This window comes from Nanorana parkeri, unplaced genomic scaffold, assembly GCF_000935625.1.
Source record: "Nanorana parkeri isolate BGI_ZX_2015 unplaced genomic scaffold, ASM93562v1 scaffold727, whole genome shotgun sequence".
NCBI lineage: Eukaryota > Metazoa > Chordata > Amphibia > Anura > Dicroglossidae > Nanorana > Nanorana parkeri.
In genome coordinates, this window is record NW_017306995.1 from 48,742 (window position 1) to 72,451 (window position 23,710).

Below are 23,710 nucleotides of genomic sequence, written 5' to 3' on the forward strand. Positions count from 1 at the left end.
GGCCGGTCATCCCTCCCCCGGCTTCCTGATTGGCCAAAAAGCCAGCTCCATGCTTTCTCGTCATCTAGTGATGGCTTCCCGGCTAATCAGTAAGCTGGGCGGCGAGTCATTACACGCCGTCCGGCTTCCCTAATGGGACTTCTGGTATCCGTATTCGATAGCGGCGAGTATCGAAAATAATCTGTATTTGTACTCGATACGCAAAAAAATGATATTGGTGCAATACTATGTGTCCCGCAGCAGGCTGACAAGTCAGGTCGCAGGCCGCGTGCCTGACTTGTGGGAGCAGCTACACGGTCTGTATCTGACAGAGATGCAGACCGCAGAGCTGTTCCTGACAGTTCTGAGCTCTGGCCGAAAGCAAGGATGTATTAGTGAGGTCTGCAGCAGACCTAATATATAAGGGCCAGGGATTTAAGCTACCTGCTGGTAGCTGGTATTTGCTGGTATTTTTTTGTATATTTTATATTTGTGATGCCAAATAAATTGGCACAAATGGAAATCTAAAAAGTCATCTGGTCCATTACGGCTAATGAGCCGCTAGAAGTGCTTAAAAGTCTCCTCCTTTACTTTTATGCAGTACTGGTTTCATTCTGCCTAGTAAACCAGGAAATCATGTGGTCGGCCTTTTTCCACAATGGAGTGAAATGAAGATTGCATAAAGACAACAGCAGTAACATTTTATCTTTATGTAGACCTATTTACTAATGCTGCTGAAGTTAGATATTAGGCCTCATTCACACGAAAAACGGCCAGCACGTACAGCTCCATGCTGCATGCAAGGCCGTATCGGGAAGCTCCCAGGAAGGACAGGTGCTGCGTTTGATTAGTACACAGCCCCTCTCCTTCTCTGTGGGTGTATGCGGCCGTACGCTGCCCTACGCTCACCCACACTGCCCGTCCGTGCGGGTTTCCATACTCGTACGCTGACAGGATGGATCCTGTCTGCATCCGAGCCGGGACACCCGCACCCATACGGACCTGCTCTTGGGGTGAGCTTAGGGCAGCGTACGGTCGCATACTCCCATAGAGAAGGACAGGGGCTGTGTACTAATCACACGCAGCACCTGTCCTTCTCGGGAGCTGTCCGATGAGGCCGTGCACGCAGCACGGAGCTGTACGTGCCGGCCGTTTCTCGTGTGAATGAGGCCTTAGGGAAAAGAAAGGATCAAAGCAGGATGTATACCTTTTTGATGTATCTTTTCATGATATTCTTCATTTCTAGGTGGTCATGGGTACAGAGTATACAACTGTGCAGAGATAAAAATGCTCTCTGTTTGTCCTATCATCAAAACTAGAATTTAAAGAAATAAGAGGAAAATAAATAAATTTGTGCTGACAGCCTAATGATGACCACATGCTATAGTATTTTGTCAACCAATGCACTATGCTCAAAGTAAAAAAAACAACAAATGCCAACCTTCTCTTTTCATTGAGTGCTTATAATGGCTTTTGGAAAAAGAATCATTTGAATTGGGGGGAGAGCAGCTTCAGCAGTTGTTAAGAGAAGGGGCAGTTTTCAGATCTTCTGTTGCAACTGATGAATGATCTGCCACATAATAGACCTCTTTAATCCTCATGCCTTAAATACATTTAATTCAGTCAAATGGCCCCATGCAGATGAGAATCACAATACAACGAATGCAAACTGCAGTGTTTTTTAAAGTATAGATAACCCCCAAAACAGAAAGTGAATATATTGCATCTTGCCAGGCTTTAGATTAGATGGCTGCATTTGTTTTCTTTTTTTCAGGCTGTTATATTTTTATTTCCATCCGGCGATGCTGCAAATAACACACTTCCTGACTGTTTTGTGTCTACACTAAGACCATGGTATCTGTGGAGGGAGCCATGGTTGTCAACCAGGCAGGACTTCAGCCTTGTTCATCTCCATTACATGGTGGATTGATAGAGCTAGTGTTTTTTTAAAAGAATTTATTTATAACTTTTATGCGGTCTTTATAGCTCACAGGAAGGGACAAGACAATGCATTTCTGGCACAATCCACTTGTATTTTCTATATTTGTGAAATGTTCTTTGCCTGAGCTGCAATATATTACTTTTTCGTTTTTGGGTTTTTATACACTTTAACAATGTAGCCTTTATTCACTTGTGGGCCTGAAAGTGTATTTCCAGTTTTCAGCCAAACTGGGAATATTACCTACTACATATTTGTTACATGTTTCCACTCATATCGCATAACTTAAAATGCTACTTCCCTTTTTAAGTGCTTTATATTTGCTTAAGTGCTTTATACTACTTAACTCCCCTTGTGTAATGTATGTTTACCATAATTAAACATGTTTCATTATCAGTTGTAAACTGTCCTTTTATGGTTACAGACTCATTTTCAAATTGTTTGTTAGCTTGCAATCTGCACAAGGGCCTGCTCCATAGAAACATCTAAACGGTGGTTAGAAATATTTTTCTTTTTTTGATTATTTTTTGGTATACTTTGTGAATGCTGAACATGTTCAGCTGAACCGAAGGTAGCCGAAGACGGCCGTACTTGGCTTAAGTGAATAGCCTAACGGCGTTCGGCTCACTTCAGCTATGTTGTTCAAGTAAATAACCCACTTAATGCTGTTTATGTGTAGTGTAATTGTATATGTACTATATTTTTATAATAAATAATTATTCCTTTATGGAGACTAACTATCACTTAATTTGAAAATTTAGGTAAGCTGCTATAAAAGATGCAAAATGTAATGTTTATTTTAAAAAGTATCCCTTAGCAGTTTTGCCTTACAGGTTGTTTTTTTGTGTAGATGTTGGTCTTTCTAATTCAAGTTGACATCCTTAGTGTGCTACAGAATACTGTTGACTTGAATTTGTGTTTCAGACTCTACATGTTTGTGTAGTGCCAAGGTTGCTTGACGTCAAATGCACAAAACAGCCACATTTTATATTGTTTACAATCAAGTATATGTTCACGGTACATTTTGGTTTATTATACTATTAAAAATAACTATATGGGTAACTTTTCAAACACTAGTTCATGTGGTTTAGCGAAAATCAAAAAATAAGATCTCTTGCCTTCTGTGGAGGAAGTGTGGACCTGGATTCAGGACTCCAGCAGCCCTGGTGGTATACTTAATAGACTACAGATTCCAGCTGTGTACCAGGGGAGCCTGTTGAATTGAAATGCACATATGATAGGAGTGAGCATAGCAATGCAATAATGATTTAAATGCACACAAACTTTTATCTGAATGCAGAAGTTAAAGGATAAGTTCACCTTTTGGCATTTTTTGTAAAAGTAACCATTCAGAAAAGGAGCCCCAGTAGGTTTGAAATAACTGTTCAGCTTTAACAATTATTGAAATTCTAACTGTTGGTTACTACAAAAGTTAGCACTTTTCCTCTTGGGGTGGTGCAGAATAACCCCCTAAGTAGTGTGGAAGGCAAACATTTCCATCTCAGAATCCGGTTCTTGGGGTATGGTGGGGTCAAACACAAGTTGGGCGCCAGTCACTTTTATTGCAAAACTCAATTCTAGGAGAAAGCAATTAAACCTTCTTAAATTGTACGGATGTTAACTTCTACCCAGCTCTTCTGTGACACTCTTCAGTAAGAAAATTATTTTCCTGCCCAACCACCTCAAGATATCCACCCCAGCAGGTAGCTTAAATCCCTGGCCCTTGCCATATGCCACAGGCAAGGCCCAAGGGGAGAGTCACTCTCTCAAAACATACTGTACAACTGACTAGACTCCTCAGGGATTGGTTGGGTCGTTTATATATATATATATATACAGGGCTCGAAAATCCACTCGTCTGCTCGTCTGTGACGAGCAGACAGTGGAGCCCGACGAGCAGCTTCCCGGCCGGCCGTGTAATTACATGGCCGGCCGGGAGCTTTACAGTCAAGTGATCGAGCGTCTATAGAGACGCTCGATCGCTTGTATCAGAAGCTGTCACTGCCGTTGCCGGTCCCGAGATCCGCTGTACCCGATGCGGCCGGGACCGGCACGGCTCTGTGACAGGAGATCAAAGGGAGTTCAGTATACGAACTCCCTTTGATCTCCTCTCAGTCCCCGAATGCAGGAAGTGATGTATAATACATCACTTCCTGCATTCAGTGTCACTCTCCAGCTACATTCACCCAGAGTATCACCATCCCCTCACTGATCTGACTACCCCGCGCCTGTCAGCTCCCGTTACGTACCGCCTCCCGCACACTGCCCACAGCTGACGGGACAAAGACCGAGCACCTTCACCCACAGCCGCAGATGCAGCGTGCCTAGTCTGCACTCGATATTGTTTGGTTCCCCTTGGTTATCCCCCACACTGCCCGGAGCCCACACTGATGATCCTGATCCTCTGCACAGGCCGCCCATCTTCTGATCCCTGGATCTACACGTAACTGTCATCACATTTATTCTCTGCCATTGATGCTTTACCACCAGATTGACCCCCTGTTTTTTATATATATTTCAGTCCAATTAGCTAGTGCTTTATTGTTGTGTTTGGTGTTGCGCCCTCCGTGTTCCTTTGTTGTTACTCTCCAGCTACAGAAGCTGATGAAGCCCATCTCTGCTTCATCAGCTTCTCTGGGGGTCCCTAGGTGACTTTAGGGGTCTTGGAGACCCCTGATGTCTCCATTAAGAGGACCTGTCATGTAAATTAGCTATCCCATAGGGGGCTTCTTAGCCCCCCATGTAATAGCAATAAAATTGTGTGTTAAAAAAAAAAATGTATATAAAAATGAAAGAATCATAGAAAAATAAAAAAGCATTAAAAAAATTAAAAAAGAAAAAACATTTTTAAGTCCCCGCCCCCCACATACACACGTAGATATGCGTCGGGTGCGCCTACGTGCGAAAACGACGATTGCGCCTATTGTGCCGCACATGTTACATATCGCCGCAAATGTCAGAGTGAGAGCAATAATTCTAGAGCCATCAATCACTGATCACACTAAACTGATGAGCAGTAAAAGCATTTTAATTGTCGCGTATGGGCGTTTTTTGCGATTTTGCGGGCGCACGCAATTTTAAGGCTTGACATGTTTGGTGTCTATTTACACGACGTGACCCCGACTTTTATGTTGTACTAAAAATATGGGTAAGAATAAATGTTTTATAACATAGGGAAACTTTTTTTTTTACATTTAGGGTACTTTTTTCATTATAAAGTAAAAACAAATAACCCCCCGTGGGGGTCACAAAAGAAAGCTCTATCTGTCCCCAAAATTTTTTAACATATATTGCAAGGCTATAGTCCGGTCATGCTGACTGACTGGTGAGACACCGCCAAATTTTTCAAGCCCTGTGTATATATATATATATATATATAACACAGAAAAGGTAAGCAGTAACACACTAACTTTAGTTAGGAACACAACAGCATATCCCAGGGTCCCTACATATAGCAACAACTTTTTTTTTGGAAATAGCAGGGAAGGGTCAAAAACCCAGCAGGGTTATTGCATTTATTTGTTTGCAGTGTGTGTACCATTGAGGAAATTTCCCTTAGCTTCCTGGCTCAAAGATACAACAAGACGTTAGAGAAAATCTTGCACAGTGACAGGAATTATCCTCTTCGACAGTTGTCCCCAAAACAAGTGTCCCCATTGGAAGATTTCCCCTTAACTTTTGTTCTGGTGGGAACGTTAACCTTTTCACAGGTACAAAAAGAGGGGTGACTATCCCCTATGGAGACCGGCAGCAATTAAAGCTGGACTGAAAGTCTAACCCTTTCCCATTGTATCTAAAAAAAATGCCTAGTGATACACCATTTTCTTAAGAAAAATGTACAGTATACACTAAGGAATGATACCAAACATACAAAAAATATATTTTGGGTTTACATACACTTTAAATATTTATACAAATAATATCAATAACAATGTGTGCACATAGCTTTTGTAGTGATTAACTGTTAGATTGTTTGGGAACGCTATAGTGAGCTTTTGGTGACTGCCTATCTTGTGTTATTATTTTAATGTTTAAACCAAGGCTGAACAAATCTCTCTGTGGTGCCAGCTAAATGCAGCTGGTCACCATGGTGATCAGTATTTCCATATGTCATATAACTGACATATTTGCAACCACTTAGTACAGTGTGTAACTATATCAGTAAAGCAGACCAACATAAGTCCTGTTTTGTTTGGACATTTAAAGACATTAAAGAATCAATACATGCACACCTTGCATATGCTTACAGATCCATATGCTCTCCCCTGCACATATGTATAGTCATGGCCAAAAATATTGGCACCCCTGCATTTCTGTCAGATAATGCACCACTTTGCACTGAAAATTGTTGCAATTACAGATGTTTAGGCGTTCTCATGTTTATTTATTTTGTTTGTATTGGTATGACACAAAAAAAGTTGAGAAAAAAAAGCCAAATCTGACACGTTGCACCAAAACTCCAAAAATGGACTGGACAAAATTATTGGCACCTTCTCCAAATTGCAAGAAATAATTGCATTCCAAGTTTTTGTGGAAAAGCATGGACAATCTCATGGTTACAAGTCCATGTCCAGAGATCTTAATGCTCCTATGCCCACTGTGCGCAACATTGTCAAGAAGTTTACAGCCCATGGCACTGTAGTTAATCTCCCTGGACGTAGACGAAAGAGAACAATTGATCAAAGATTGCAGCAAAGGATTGCTTGAATGGTGGATTAAGACCCTCGATCAACTTCCAGGCAAATTCAAGCTGACCTTCACGCACAGGGTACAATTGTGTCAGCTAGCACTATACGTCGCCATCTGAATGAAAAGGGACACTATGGTAGGAGACCCAGGAGGACCCCACTGCTGACACCGAAACATAAAAAAGCCAGATTGGAGTTTGCCAAAACTTAGCTGAGGAAGCCAAAATCCTTTTGAGACAATGTGCTGTGGACAGACGAAACAAAATTTTAGCTTTTTGGTAAAGCTCATCATTCTACTGAAAAAGAAATGAGACCTTTAAAGAAAAAATACAGTCCCTACAGTCAAATATGGTGGAGGTTCACTGATGTTTTGGGGTTGCTTTGCTGCTTCAGGCACTGGATGTCTTGACTGTGTGCATGGCATTATGAAATCTGAAGACTACCCAAGAATTTGGGGGGTCCAATGTAGGGCCCAGTGTCAGAAAATTAGGTCTCCGTCAGAGGTCATGGGTCTTACAGCATGACAATGACCAAAAGCACAAGTCAAAATGCACCCAGAAATGGTTTCAGACAAAGCAACGGAGAGTATTGGACTGGCCAGCAATGAGTCCAGATCTAAATCCCATAGAGCACCTGTGGAGAGATCTCAAAACAGCAGTTGGGAAAAGGAACCCTTCCAATCTGAGAGTCCTAGAGCAGTTAGCGAAAGAAGAAAGGTGCAAAATTCCTGTAGAGAGGTGTAAGAAACTCACTGATGGTTACAGAAAGTGATTGATTTCAGTTATTTTTTCCCAGGGCTGTGCTACCAGATATTAATTGAAGGTGCCAATAGTTTTGTCCAGTCCATTTTTGGAGTTTTGCATGGAATGTGTCAGATTTGGCTTTTTTTCTCTCCACTTTTTTGTGTCATACCAATACAAACAAAATAAATAAACATGTGAATGCCTAAACATTTGTATTTGCAACAATTTTCTGCACGAAGTGGTGCATTATCTGACAGAAATGAATGGGTGCCAATATTTTTTGGTCATGACTGTAACTATTCCATAGTGTAACCGATGCAGTGCCCCTGCATGAGCACACATAGGTAACTGATGCATAGTGTCCTCTTCGTGTACACACAAGTATCTGATGCATAGTTTCCATCTGGGCACACACATGTAACTGATGCAGAGTGTCCCCTGTGGGCAAACACAAGTAATTAATGCTTAGTGTCTCCTGCATGCACAGACACTTTTAACTGATGCATAATGTTACCATCATTCAAACACATCGTCACATACCTTTGGGGAGTCTGATTTGACGAGGGTGGCCTCTCTAGCAACTCTGGTCTCAGAGCGCCTGAATGGGGTTCTGGGGTGCAGAGGGGCACAAGTGTCGGATAAAGATGACTCTACCAGTCTCTTTGATGCTGGTAGACCCCGGGTGAGATGTTGACACAGAAGAGAAGGCACTTCGAGGAACGGGTCTTCAGGTTATCCGGGGTCATGGCAGGTCGGATCATTAACAGGTGCACAGCGAGGAACCAGGCGAAAGGCAGGAACGTAGTCAGGAACAGGCCGAGGTCAGCAATATTCACCCAGTACAGTACAAGGCGTCAGGCAAAAACAGTGGTCAGAAGCAAGCTGGAGTCTCAGGAACACAGAAGAGCAGCGAGAAGTCAAGACAAGCAGGTTGGTAATGGGTAATCAGATCAGAATGTAGGAACACGGGTGTAGCTGACAATCACACAGTGGTGGAGGACTGGTTGTCACAGCCTATATAGCCCCAGGGACACCAGAGTTCAAATCAAACGCACACATGTCCATGGAAAGATGCACAACCTGCAAAACCAGGTGCATGCTTAGACCACCAAGCATGAACTGTGGTTCTGGCTTGCTGACACACATGTAACTGGTGCATAGTGTCCATTCTCACAAGCACATGTAACTGACGTATAGTGTCCTCTGCACGCACACACCAGTAACTTATGCATAGTATCCTATGCACGCACACATGTGTAACTGATGCATGGTGTCCCCTGTGGGCATACCCATGTAACTAATGCATAAGGTCCCCATGCACACACATGTAACTGGGTAACACATAACAGAGTAACATGGTGTTTAGACACTTGCTGTGTTAATCATCAAACATTTTTATTCCAGACACAACTTAATGGTAACTGATGATGTTGCAATCAATGAGCTTGCAAATAGAGACTTGCATGACCAGGTTGCCAGACAGCATTTTTAGGTGCCATGGTGACCTGGCACGCAAGATTTGTTCTTCACTGGTTTAAATCTTCATGTCTATATTTCATATAGCTAGGTTCTCCCTTGAGTGACTAGATGACTATAAGACAAGTGCAGTTAGAACCCTTGCTGAGAGGCTGTTATAATAATGGTTTTCCAGATAAGATATTGTACTAAATGGAGTACATTTTCTAATTAACAAAGTGAACCTGCGTTCCCTCTGAACACCCAATGACGTGCAAAGGAATTAAAAAAAGGGAATGGATGATGGAAAAGTATATAGCTTCACTGAGCTAAATGCAAAACAGGAAACACGGCTTGTCTGTATAATGAATATGTTTTTCCTGGGTATAGAATTACAAATTGTACAGATTATATAAAACATTAACATTCAATAGAATAATTACATTAAAAGGATCCTGTTAAGCAAAAAATATGCAGCTTGTATTGTTGATTCGGTGGTCTGTAGTTGAGTAGTCTGAGTCTTTTATCTTTATTCTTCACTGATTTCTTTATAAGTCACCGACTAAGGAAAAGGATGTGTTCACTTCATGGATTCTGTGGTATCTTAGTGATTGCACCTTTGAAAGTAAGTTGGCAATATCAGCTCTTATATTTTTAAACTGTCAGGTTCTCTTTAAGCTGACTAAATTCACAAAATATTCATCATCTAAGGGACGCTGCATAATATTTGAAATCAAACACCATTGCAAAATAGGTGTGAATCATACATTTCAGGTATTTTTAACACCAGAAAAAAGACAGAGGAAAAAGTTTCTGAAACACAACAGAGCACCTAATATGGACCAAGTAATCATGCCTGAACACTAGGTCGATATAAAATTTGCTACTTTATATGTTTTTCAGCTAGGTGTATAGCTGTTTGCCAGAAGTTCAGCTTTCTTCAATTATATTTTTGTGGATACATTTGGCGTTAGCCTAGGAATTCAACTCCGAATCTCCAATGCTGAGCTACAGTTTGCTGGTTTGAGATATTCGTGATGGAATGTTATGTTTGTTTTAACTGTAGACTGATTATTATCTTTGGAAAGTTTAATATCAGAATTTCTGTATCTGTAAAATGTGTGTTGGCGTACATGTAAACAGACATCACAGACTGGCAAAAGAGCTATCAATACATTTAAAAAGGTTAAGGCCATATTCACTGTTTAGATAAGTGCATTTAATTTCATGCTCTTCTTATGCACATGTTGGTATGTGTTTTGTTGTGATTACTTGTTCTTGTCTGAGGGAAAAAAGATCTTTGTGTGCTTGTCTAATGATCCAGGTGTAAACAACCACTTATGATTAAATCAGTTCTCCAGATGATACTGTATCTGGATACGCAAATATTAGGCCAGATAAGGTCATGATCATCCCATGCCAGCGGACCTTAAAAAGGTGCCCTTGGTGTCTTTTTGACTTCCATTAACCACTGCACAGCACTAGTGAAATAAATGATATGGTCTAATGCACAGAGACACTCATAGACTTTCATTTGTAGGGGATAATACTTATATTGTGTTTTCATGGGTTAAGGGAGAGGGTACTTTGTAGGTTAAAGTGACATCAAAGGCAAAAAAAAGGTGAGTCTAAACTGCTGTTTGAGCGGGTTTAAAAAAAACCAAAAAAACTTTTTGCATATATCTACTGCTTGCTAGCAGTAGATATATGCAAAAAAAACGGGAGGGTTTAAATATCCTTTAATATGTGATGATGCTTTGTCATTTATTCAAGGCTTTTAATCACTATCTACTTGCAGGACAGTCTTATATATGATTCAATTCTTTGATGGCTCATCCAATAGTGGGTAGTCACATTCAGCTGGACTTATTCTATAATGTTAAAGACATTTTACTACTCATCCAAGTAGCTCCATCAACGCTAATGAATGTCAGGGTGATTTAAGGCTGAAGAAAAAGCAGAGCAGGCTCTACATTTTTTTTTCAACACAACAGAGTGTTTTGAACTGCTAACATATGTCAATGCAAGGCAGAACCAATACGTTATATAGCTTAATGTAAAAAGTAAACAACAACAAACCCCCCCCAAAGTAACGCAAAGCAACATATGTTAACACACTACTAACATACCTCCATTGATTCTAGTTTTTGCCTCCGATTTCTGAATGCACCCTTATACCTTTAGGCTGGGTTCTCACCTAGACTTATCAAATATGCGTGTTTGTCGTGCGTTTCTACTGCGATTCGTTGTAAAAAAAACGCGCGTTTCCGAGGGCTACTTGGCTGTATGCCAATGGATACACGCAGCAAATACGCCCCAAAGAAGCTCCTGTACTTCTTTGGGCGTAGGTAAAACGCCCAGGTGGGAACCATGCCCATAGGCAATCATTGGTTTTCACATGTTGAGCGTTTTACAGAGCATGGGAACGCGCTGTAAAACGCCCAGGCCTTAGTCTTCTTGGATAATCACCATGTGCCTTGACACTTTCCATGGTGATTAGATTAAGGTGGTTGTGTTACCTGTATGGGTATAAATGGTGGGGTATGTTCCTGACAATCATTACAGCTGAGGAAGCTACTTGGATGAAAAGCAAAAGGCCTTCAACGTTACAGAATAAGTCCAGTTGAATGTGGCTAATTACTACTAGGAATGGATAAAGAAAACCTTTGCAGACATCTTTGGAGGCTTGTTCAATAACCAATTCTGATCTAGTCATGCACATCCTATTCTCACAAAAGAATTGTTTTGCTAATGCTCTTTACTTCATGCCATGTTCAGCTTTAATAGGAAAATGGTTTGCAGTGTTTAACAATGCAGTCCTGTACATTTGTATTTTTTCCCCAGACTGTCCCCCGTCCCATAAAAGTATGTAATGCTGTGGCTAACGAGAGGATTTTTACATCTGGCACATGAGGCCCACAGAAAATCTGCAGATAATTATAAGGCGTATGGGCACCTTAAGGCTTTTCTTGTATTCATCTGTAATAAACAGGTAAGGTGCCCATACACCTTACAATTATCTGCAGATTTTCTGTGGTCAGATGGAAAACGTGCAACAGATTGGCCCAGGTGGAGATTACTCCCTCCACACTGTTAAGTGTAGATGGAGGAATCTGTTGCACCTTTTCCATCTGACCACAGAAAATCTCCAGATAATTGTAAGGTGTATGGCCAGCTTTATGTAGTATACAGGACTGTCAGGCAAAACGAGAATAGTATGCTATGCTAGATTTGCGTTTTCTGAACTATTTTCATATGCCTAGCATCACTGCTGTTGAGGTTTTCTAGTATACAAGTTTATTTTTGGCTCAAATCCAAAGGCTGATGTAGAAGTAGTAATTTAATGTATAATTGATCTTTATCATATCCTCCTGGGATTCTAAACGGATGGGCTTTCTCAGGCTAGTGCTTTCAAACATGAATGCTATTTCCCTGCTCGATATTATTTCCTAGCATTTAGAGCACATTTGTTGCATACCTGAAAAATCTTCTGTTTATTTTTATGTAGGTGTACTCCCCTAGTTCACCGAAAAAAAACCAAACAAACATGTTTTGCCTTAAACTGACATTAAAGTAAAAAATATGTTTCCCTCCCCCCAATGTTAATTAAAGCACTTACCTTAAGGCCCGGTTCACACCTTGGCGTTTTGTAGTGCGTTCCTACGCTCTGCAAAACGCTCAAACAACGAAATCCCATTATTTCCTATGGGTAAGGTTCACACCTTGGCGTATTACAGGCCGTATGAACGCGCTACAAAACACCCTACGCCCAAACAAGTACAGGAGCTTCTTTGGGGCGTATTTGCCACGCGTATCCATTGGGTAAAAACTGTAAAAACGCGCGACAAACGTGCATATTCGATACGCCTAGGTGTGAACCCAGCCTAAATGATGTTTCTTAATCTGAACTACTTCTTCTTTCCAGTCCTTTTCATCTGTTCCTCCAGCGCTGCTGCGGGTCACTGATCCAGCGCTGACTCCTCTGCTTGCTGGCACTTCCTGTCCCACGGCGACTGCATGCGGGTGCACGCGTCCATAGACTTTTTCAGATTTTTCAGATTTTCAGACGGGAGCGCGCAGTGAGGACAGGGGTAAGTTTAAACCGCTTCTAAAGCATTTTTTTAAATGTTTTTGCCTATATCTACTGCTTGCTAGCAGTAGATATATGCAAAACAAATAATAGTTTAATAACCCTTTAAAGGCGCCTTATGATCAAATATTTAAAATATATATACTTGTCTTTAGACATATTACTCTGGGCACAGGTGCATCTTAAAGTGCATCTAAATCCAAAGTAAAAAATGAATATATTGTAGCTTACAAGTCCCTAGTGTGGTGAATGCATTAATTTTCTTTTTTCCAGGCTTTTCCCCCTTAATTTTCTGTATTTATGGGCATATTTTTGGTTGTCATATACGCTGGACTTGTCTATATGACAACATGCATGACAAAACATGTCTGCCTTAGCAGATAAAAGCAGTAAGGAGTTGAGCAATAACTAGTAAGGAAATTAGAATAACATTAAGCAGGGTGGAGGCAGAGAGTCCCTGGACGGGGGTCGACAAAGACCAACACATATCCTCCTACTTTAAAAAAGTGGGGGCATTGCTTCATGTTGATTATGACTTTTCTGCAGATTATAAGGGTTTAGCGGCCCAGTGTTTGTGATTGTCATGGGCCCCACCTCCCTTAGGCTGGGCTTTACAGTGAGAAACCTGGTAAAAATGAAAGGCACTCTTGTTTGGCTTTAGAAACAAGAGAAGAAAGTTGCCATTTTGAGGCTTGGCTTCTCCTGATAGGGTAAGTGGCAGTCCAGTACTTACCACCAGCATTGCATTGTGATGCAGTGAAAAAAAGTAGTGCATGCACTATTTTTTCCACCTCAATGCACGGTATTGCAGTACTGCATGTTGCACTGGGGTGGTGATGCCTTGGGTTGCCATTCAAATGAATCACAGTGCATCTAGAGCATGGTAATGCAATCCAAGTGTGTTGTGTGATAGCGTGCGTTAGAGTTAATAGAAAATCATGCAATTTAATACTATGCACACATGAGCTGGCGCTAATTTGGAAGATATAAAACCATCAACACAACAATGTAGGATGCAAGGCATAAACAGGGCTATTCACAAAAGGGTGAAGAGTTTGGAGAAGGCAGGAGAAGTGAACAATCTAGGACAACATAGCTGAACTGGAAAGTGAGCTGAATTGGAGAATTTTTCCAAATCAGCTATTTTGTCCTAGATTGTTCACTTCTCCTGCCTTCTCCAAACTCTTCACCCTTTTGTGAATAACCCTGTAAGTGTTCTACAACTAATGGGTTAGTAAGTCCACATCGGCCATGCTCCTCAGGTCTGACAGACATTATGGCTATGGCAAGCTGCCTAACAAGGCCTGCTAGTGAAAGCAAAGATTTGAAAGGGGTCTCCAAATGTTTATCAGTGGTATCCTGAAAACTGGAGCAGTCGATATAGTCAGCGTTTTGTTAGGGCAGGATATTCTTGGATTTACAGTGTGAACAGCCCACTTTTTAAGAAATTCCTTATCAAACAGATATTGGTCTGCAAACCAGTTTGGAGGAGTATTAAACAGGTTGCCATAAGGAGTGTACTGGAAGGTTTTGACAATTCTGGTCCCATTCAGGGATCCCAGACTGGTAACAACACTAGCAGAAGCTTCAAGCTGTTCCATTTTCATTGTGACACATGCATCATCGATAAGAGTCGAAATTGTATGCCTTAGCCTGAGAGCTATTTCGCCTGATTGAGACCTCTCAAGAACAAAATCATCCATATTGTATTTGCGAGACTCTCTGTTAGACAGTTCATATGCAGCAGGAGCCTCAGAAGCTGCCACAGTTGCAGGAACATCAGAAAGATTCTGAATGGGGAAAGCGTAAAACTATCCTTACAACCTTTATGTGGCCCACACAATCTGGCATAACTCAAAAAACAGAGTTGCAAAGGAGGTAACTCCAGTTTTTACAACATACTTCAAAATAATCTTGACTTCTCAGAAAGCTCATAAATGTGAGGAAGTGAGGAATTGTGAGGAATGTGAGGAATTTATAAATGTGAGGAAGATCCGAATATGACAGCTTCCATATAACAATGGGAGCAAGCAGAAGGCCAACGCATGACACTCATGGCATATAGACCACTGGGAAGTTTAAAAAAAAAAAACTTCTAGATGGTACCTCACGCCTTTTTCCATTCTCATCTCCTCTTTGTTGGCATGACTGTGGCCACATAGGCAATCTATGCCACCTTTTCTGGTTTTGTAGAAGTCTCATAAGCTTTTGGCATTCCATGTTGAAATTGATGGCTAACTTCACAGGTATCCTTACCAAACCCCTTCCCATAACTGTTTTTCTGAATAATACAATAGAACTACAGTACATCAAGCTACTCATAGATCTGTTATTATACACAATTTATTTGCCACCAGGCTCCTTATGGCACAATATTGGCGATCTTCAAATATTCCATCTATAGGAGAAGTCCTTAATTTTTTTAAAAAATGTCACTGTACATATTAAAGGCTAATAGCATACAGACAAAACTCTCAGGATTTATGCCATCATAGACGCTTGGCTCGAATTTTCTAAGGATACTACCTGGCGTGTTTATATTACTTACATTTTTATTACTTATTAACTTAGTTTTGTATGTAGGCAACTAGGGTTGCACAGATACCAATTACAGTACTCGGTACAAGTACGAGTACATGTACCGATACTTTTGAGCTCCAAGACTAGACTAGAGAAACATTCAAAAATTAGGAGGCGGCTGTCATGTGTAAGGAGCACACGGAGCTCCTGCGATTTGTACATCTCTGTTTTAATGTATGATTTTGTTTTTATAAATATAAATAAAGGGATACACAGATACCAGTTTTGCGAGTACAAATACTGGTACTTGCCAAGTACTTACAAGTACGAGTACTGATACATTTTTGTTTATTGCCATGTGACAGTTTTTCTAAAACAATACAGACTAATGATTTCAGGACAGTGGTGGAGCGCCAGAGCCAGGTCCCAGCTGCAACTGCTGCAACCCTGGTAGTTCTCATGAAAATGCCAAGTATCGGCACTTGTACTCGAAAAGTATCTGTGCATCCCTATAGGCAACCCACTACCAGTCTGTACACCTGCCCAATTTGTACCCTCTCATACTCTTTACCATTTTACTTCCACTCCTCCCCTCCATCCTTATCCAAATCGCTATTCTATTTCCTTCTTCCTTCCTGCAACCTTTTTCTCCCCATTCTTCTAATGCAGTGGTTCTCAACCTTTCTAGGGCCGGGACCCCTTGGTAACATTTGCCAAGTTGTGGTGACCCCAAAGGTAAAATGTAGGGATGACGCGGCTGCTGTAGCGACAATCAAGGCACTGAGACATTTCCCGATCTCTGCAGCTGCGGACTGGGAAAATGGAATGCATAGCTAGAGGTGTGTTTTACATATTTTTTTGCTTGAATACATACATATTGCACCCTCCCTCTGCTGCTGTCAATCACTAGAAGGGGACCTGATATAGAACTTCAGGTCCCCCTCTGCTGATTGGCAGCATCAGAGGGCGGGTGCAATTGCTAGTTTGCTATTGGCTTTTGCACAGTGAAATAGCCAATAGGACTAATGCATCTCATACACAATTACTGTATTACCTACATCCTATAACACGCTGATTAGTACCAGAGGTTTAAACTATTCTATTACTGTGGTTAGTTAAATTTAATCTAACATTGTTTTTGTTTTTTGGGTTCACTACATTTACCTTGTTTCATTTTCCATACAATGCCCATTAGCTTGTTTCTACCCTCTTAATCTTGGTTTAGCCACTAGCGTCTCCTATTATGACATTGGGTCATTTCCAATTTGCGCTATCTCTCTATTTAAATCTTATTGTAAACTTGTTTTTGTATGAGTGTTGTACTCCTCTTTTTTTATTCTTCAATAAAAATGTAAAATTAAAAAAAAAAAGCATAACTGCAGAGAACTCTTCCCTGGATAAGGCACAAGGGGGGCCAGACCGGATGGAGGCATGGGAGTCTCCTGAGGAGAGAGATGACTCAAGTAGAAGACAATGATCCAGGCTGTTGGTATCAAGCCTCTTGATACCAACGCAGGCCAACCCCTGTTAGGGACAACGCAGGCCACCCCTGTTAGTGACTCATGAGCTGGACAGAACTGTTACAGTGGGACTGTTCCCCTTGAGCTTGGGATGTGACATGTTGTACTGATTTCACTGGAACCAGACAAAAACCTAGGTTCACTCTTAACCAACTGCTTAAATGAAGAGGTTTATGGCCAGAGGTTAGAAGGTATATCTTGCAGATTGGAGCAATGGCAGGAAGAAACTATGCCACAGTGAAGGAAAGAGGGTGGAAACAGAGTAGGGAGTATCTAATGATGTAGCGCTTCTCATCAGAGACTGGATGACCCCAAAGGCTGTACCACAGTTCTAAAACTGGAAAGCATTCAGTAGAGTGTAGATGAAAAAAATGAAATTGATATTTATAAAAGGGGGTAAAGATTTCTCAACAGAGAAAAACATCCATCCTTTTAGGACACTAGCAAAAAAGGGAGCATGCTGGCAGTGGGAAGGAAAGTCCAAATCCTCCTGTAGGTGGCAGTATAGTCTAAGATTAAAGTGACATTAAAATCACATATCCTTTCCTCCCCTCCCCACCATGCTGTTTTAAGGACCTACCTTAAATGATTGCTCTTGATTCAATCATCTTCTTCCTTCCACTTGTATTCAGCAATCCCTCCAGCACTGGTGCTGGTCTCTGATCCAGCGCTGACTGCTGTGTCTTCTGTGTCCCATGGTATCTGTCCGACGTGCACGCTCCTGGCTGCTTACATTGACTTACACTTTTCTCCTCGCCGAAGATCTCTACTGCGCATGTGCCCACCCCATCATCATGCCCGGCTGCTTGAAATGCTCCAGATCTTCAGATGGGAGCAAGCATTTTTGGTAACTTTTTAAAAAAATGTTTTTGCATATATCTACTGCTTGCTACAATAGAAATATGCAACCCCCCCCCAAACAAAATTAGAGTTTAATTATATTTTAAGTGAATCCTGTATCCCTTAATTAACAATATAGAGATTACATTTTTGTTCTAGATACTAAATTGTAACACTAGCCAACTCCAGTTTTCTTGGTTTTGGATAGAAAAGGCAACAGATCATCAGTGAGATTTTTTTTGTCTGTGTCCCTGTGACGGACCCCGGGTACCCCGACTGGGTATCTCCGCCAAAGAGCGTCTCCTGCCTGCCAAACCCCACTCAGCCAGCAGATTCGCAGTAACCAGCCCCTAACCCCCAATCACGAGGCAAAACTCATGTTGACGCTTCAACATAGAAAGAGCAACTCCTTTATTAAACACAGGACATTCACTTTAGAGACACTGGGAGGGATACAACCCCTCCCCCTCATGACAAGCACAGATAACAGATTACACAGTGAATCAGACATTTACATACACAATCAAACAGTACAATAGGGTGAGCATCAGATAACAGGTGGGGGGGGGGAGGGGGGGGGGAGCTATGCAACTTATATACAACTGACTTAACTTAAGTCTCCAATTTGACTAGACAAACCATGTGGCCAAATCCTTGTCCTCCACCATTTTAAAACATATATTTCCCAGAGGGCAACAGTCACTGTCAAAATCTCCAGTTCTCTTGCTGGGCCATAATCGGTGGGTCATAATCGGTGGTGCAGTCCGTCACAGTCCCTTTTAGTAATTTTCCCTCGCTTCCTGTCCATGGGACAACATTATCATTGTGGCATGACATAGGGAGAACTCTCCAGGGGGGTCATACACCAATTAAAGTGTTTTATTAATGATTGTGTCTCTGTTAGAGTGGTTTTCTCTTAATTTCTATCCTATGAACAACATTACTAATTACTAATCTTGATCCTTTTGGGCAAAGTTGCACACCTCACCACTTCAACATGCAGTCTTAAATTCCTCCTACACATATGTGGTTCTTTTTCTTCTATGTCTTCTATGCTGATTTTGGGGGGTGGTTTTTCACTTTTTACTGAGTGTTATATATATATTTCAGCAAAGAGGAATAGGTCAGAGAAAAGAAGCTTCATTAAGAGGAAACCAGCAGGAAAGGCTAGGTCACAGTTCCATGGGAGTAAAGGCAAAAGCAGCAGGGAGGAGCAGGCCAACAAAAAGCAGCAATAAAATCAGAAAAGCAGCAGGGAGGAATAGATCATAGAAATAGAGCTGTAAAAGAAGAATAAAAGTACTGTAAAATATCAGTACTGTCCATGAAATGGAGTTCTATGCGAGTTATGATTAGTGAATAGTATTAATGAAGTTAAAGAAATAATGGAACATGATATTTCACTAGATATTTCAGCTTTTAGTGAACAGCAAGCTGTGAACAGAATGTTACAATGAGACTGCACACAGCTAAGCAAAAATCAGGATAATTGGAATTGGGCATACTCATAAGCGGTCCAAGTTTTCAGACATTATGATTGTTCACAACAATGAATACAGAATGATAAGGTTCCCACAGCTGTTTCAGTTGCACCATAACCATACTTACTTTGGCCATTGCATGTCTTAGTGTGCCCACACACCTTACGATAATCGTACGATAATCGCGGGAAATCCCGCGATCGTACGACTATCGTAAGGTGTGTGGAAGCCGTGCGACCTCTACTACTGTAAGGTTGCACGACTTTTAACTTATGAACATGTTCGAAAACCCGCCGAGCATCGTATGATGTTCGACGGGTGTGTAGCATGTTCGTAAGATAAAAGCCGGACGGGCCGGGCACACTGCCCGTTCGGCATTGCGGTCATCGGTAAGCCCGCCCCTCGGGGGGCGTGGCTTGCGATCATCGTAAGTACGATCTGCCTGTCCAAGGCAGATCGTACGTTTTTTAAATTACCTTACAACCATCGCAAGACAGAAGTCTTGCGATGGTTGTAAGGTGTGTGCCCAGCTTTTGGAAACTGCCAATGCTGAAGTTTAGTTCCATCACACCTGGGAGTGTTGTAAAAAATAAAGTGTGTGTGTCGGAATGAGCTGTGGTGCGTAAGGTTGAATGAAGTGCCATGTTGTGACACTTCGAAGAAGTTAATAAAAGTAAAAAGTAAACACTGTGTAACAACACATTACACCACCCCTACACAACACACACCAGCGCACATTATAGCATGCTGGCTGGTGTACTGTTAACTTGTTAGTCTGCTCACAAAGCAGGACTTGTACAGTGCCAAATGGGTACATACTTTATTGACTTACTCTACTAAATTGTAAATTGGTTATAAATGTTTTCTCTTACTTATTTTTCTTGTAGATCTCCCTGGACAAGATGGAAAAGTTGCTTTTGTAACTGGAGGCTCAAGAGGAATAGGATATTATACAGCAAAACATTTAGCTAAACATGGAATGCACGTGATAATAGGTAAGGGACATTGTTTAATTGTGCACTTGTTCTAACAGTTATCTTTGTATTCTTCCCTTAATTGGGCATATGGTTAGAACATGTTAGGTTTGGGGTTAAATTCAATTTTGGGACATAGAGCTTGTATGTTGATTCTAGGAGCCTTGGTTTATCCCACAACCCAAAAGCATACTGGTAGGTTAAACTACATCTGAATACATTGGACCTAGTTTAAATTTACTGCTTTGGTGTTGGTAGTCACCAAAATTGTGTTAAGTTAGAAGGAGGTGGTTACCAAAAATTGGTGATTAATATGACTTATGGAAGCTGTATATAGTTTTTTTTAAAGACAACAATCAGTATTTCAAGTGCAGTTACCCATTACAGCCAATTATCCTTCATTGTTTTAAACTGCTAAAAAGATTGGCTTCCTGTGTTTTCATATACTATTGACCGTTCAGCTGCATTAATAATATCTTAAATACTTTGACCATATGAGGTATACCCCCTTATACCTACCCTAAGTACATACTTTAGCACTGCTTTTCCTACTCTGAATTATGTAAACACCAGACCAGACTGTGAAATAAAAACTTAGTCTAAAGACATTGGGCATGCTTTGTATAGCCCGGTCACCCCTCTCTGCAACATTGCAGTGTAATCTTTGAGACACGGCTGTCAGTTTGACAACCAGGCCTTTGTATATTTTTCAGGAGTGATATTGTGTGAATGAAGTCCACAAACAGTGGTTGCACACTTCAACCATAAATGTTAAGTAATAACATATTTTGATGTAGTGCTTGTGTGCAGATCAATGGCTAGTCCTTTAATTAGCAGCTTTAAAAGTAGTAATTAAACATTTATTTTCTTTATTTACCTTATTAACACTTAGTTAACCCTAATAAATGCCCCATATAATTATTGTTGTTTTGTGCTCTTTTTCCATTTTGCTTGTTTTATTTGTCTTTTTTTCATAATGTTTCCTTCCAAAAAATACACAAAACCTTTATACCAGTTGTAAAAGGCTTTGCAGTGTTTGGTAGCAATGGTAAAAATAATTTAAGTGTTATAATAAACAAGACAAGTTGCAATATAATTGCCAATTTGTATCTGCAGTACACTCAGTTGTTTTAACACTACCTCTGGTCAGACAGAAAAAAATGTTTTTTTTTAAATTCATTTTTATGTCTTAAAAATGTCTAGAAAATATGAACTTCAAAGACTGAGCTACCAAGAAAGCCTTTTTTGTCTCAGTAAATTTTGGGGACCAAAATAGAATATTCTAGCGCGATTAATGAGCCAATTGCCAAGATGTTAAAAAATAAGTCTCAACGCATAAATGGTTACATTGTCATAAAAAAATTACTTTAGCGTAACTGAAAATGTAAAAATTTGTCCTGGATTATTCTCACATAGTAAGTTGGATGGGCCAGTACCTACCTTGGCCCAACAGACTTCACAGACATCTTCCTGCAATTTGACCATGTGAGAGTTTTACATCACTCAGCACCCTTTAGATCAGTAACATCACCTCTACCTAAAAGCCCACTGTGGTCTGAGCGAATATAAACCCCACAAAACTGAAATACAAAACACAGAGAGTGCCTCCATCTTGTAAAACTTTTTAATAAAAGAAAATGAAAACAGTTGGAAATATACTCACAAAGGGAGATAGGTAATAGGCATAAACAGATCAGGTAAAACAGACTTAGCCAGCCGGCTATCTGTCCTTCTTGGTTGACGCGTTTCCGAGGTCACGCCTCCTTCATCAGAACCAATCATGGTCTCTGTGTTTTGTATGAAACAGGTGTGATTGCAGGCTGGAAATATGCTCTAGAGCAGTGTCTTAACCTTCTTTTGGTCACGGCAACGTATGGAAAAAATCTAAAGGCAGCCCAGTCTAAAATGTCCTAGTTTTCAGGGGGGCAACACACAAAAACACACACAAAAGTGGGTTTCCCCCTTCACATCAAAGTGCCCTCTTCAAATCAAGATCTCCCCCTTTTCACATCAGAGTCACCCTTTCCATCAGAAGCCCCCCTTTTACATCAGAAGCTCATTTTTCATATCAGACTCCCCCCCTTTCACATCAAAGTTCCCCCTTTACTTCAGGAGCCCCCTTCACATTAGTCTTAATAAACGCCCCCCCCCCCCCCCCATTTTCACATCAGAGGTCCCCCTTTACATCAGAAGCCTCCTTCAATCTTGATTCCCCCTTCACATCACAGTCCCACTACCACAACATTTTGGGGCACCCCTGAGGAGGCCAGGAATCACACCATGGAACTCTGGCTGAGAAAGGCCGCCCTAGGAGATTGACAGAGAATAAGGGCATAAAACTGCTAAAGATCGCTGCCAGCATAGCCTCTTCACAGACTAATGCTCCCATATTTATGCTACCTATAGTCCCCTTCAAATTACCAGCCCCAGGGCTGCATCATAAGTAGCAAAGGCCAAAAGTTGGGCACTAGGTTTCTAGATAAATCATGAAATAATGCTTGGTGCAATAATACTTTTACATATTGTGCATACTACCAAAACAATTCATGACTAAGAAAGCAAAATGCTGTTTATACCACTATTGTATTGTTTTATGTCTATAACACACACCAACAATTACATTTATTTAAAGCATAAACAGTATTGTGCAACGGTTGTAAATATTTCATTGCAGTTCAGTGAATAAACATTCAGTTCATCCATTACAGCAGGAAACAATGAAGCTGATGGCAATGAAGCAGTGAGACGAATACAAGAAGACACCCTAAATGAGAAAGGTATGCATTTTGTATGAACCCGCTAGCATGAAAGCAAAGCAGATAAAAGAGCACAAGCTGTATTAGTAATACTGTTTAGTGGACCATACGATTTAGTTGAGTGGGTAAGTCATAAATAAACATTTCAATAATTTTATATTTTGAAATTAATTTTATTTGCATTTATTTTGTATAGCTCTCTTTTTAAAAATGATTTGCAAATGCATTAGCAATACTAGCAATGCATCTAGTTAGATTGCGAATTCCGGTTTGATAAACATGCAAGCAAAGGCACATTTCATTATGATTGCATTGATAAAAATATTCATACGTAATATCCAACCTGGAGTATATCTTTTTCTTTTTTTTTTTAAGATGGAGTAGGGAATTGTTAAAACCCCTGTCCGGGTCCTGCCCATTTGAGAAACTTCCCTTCACAACAGGAAATGAGAGAAAATCATTGCAAAGTGAGATAAATCCCCTCTTAGACAGTTATCACTAGCACAGTTATCCCCATTGGATTGAACTCAAAATGTTGGATTTTTCCTCACTTTCAGTTGCAGTGGATGAGAATGTAAATCTCCCCAGCAGGGACACAAACAGCCAAAAAACATAACAGAGGTTTTAACAATTTTTCACAAACATGTTTTGGCTTAAGATATGTTTAAAGCTGAATTAAGGGCAGCTGAAAGAGCCTACTATGCTAGTGTTTCTAATTGCAGGAA

The 23,710-nt window shown here is 40.7% G+C and overlaps 1 protein-coding gene across 1 annotated transcript in view; it reads left to right on the plus strand.

Annotated features, from left to right (window-relative positions):
• DHRSX (dehydrogenase/reductase X-linked) overlaps positions 1 to 23,710 on the plus strand; it is a 219,716-nt gene that overhangs the window by 37,049 nt on the left and 158,957 nt on the right. The window contains exons 2-3 of the mRNA XM_018564129.1: positions 20,143 to 20,250; positions 22,938 to 23,006. Of these exons, the coding sequence (XP_018419631.1) occupies positions 20,143 to 20,250; positions 22,938 to 23,006 (177 nt within the window). The remainder of the gene's footprint in view (positions 1 to 20,142; positions 20,251 to 22,937; positions 23,007 to 23,710) is intronic.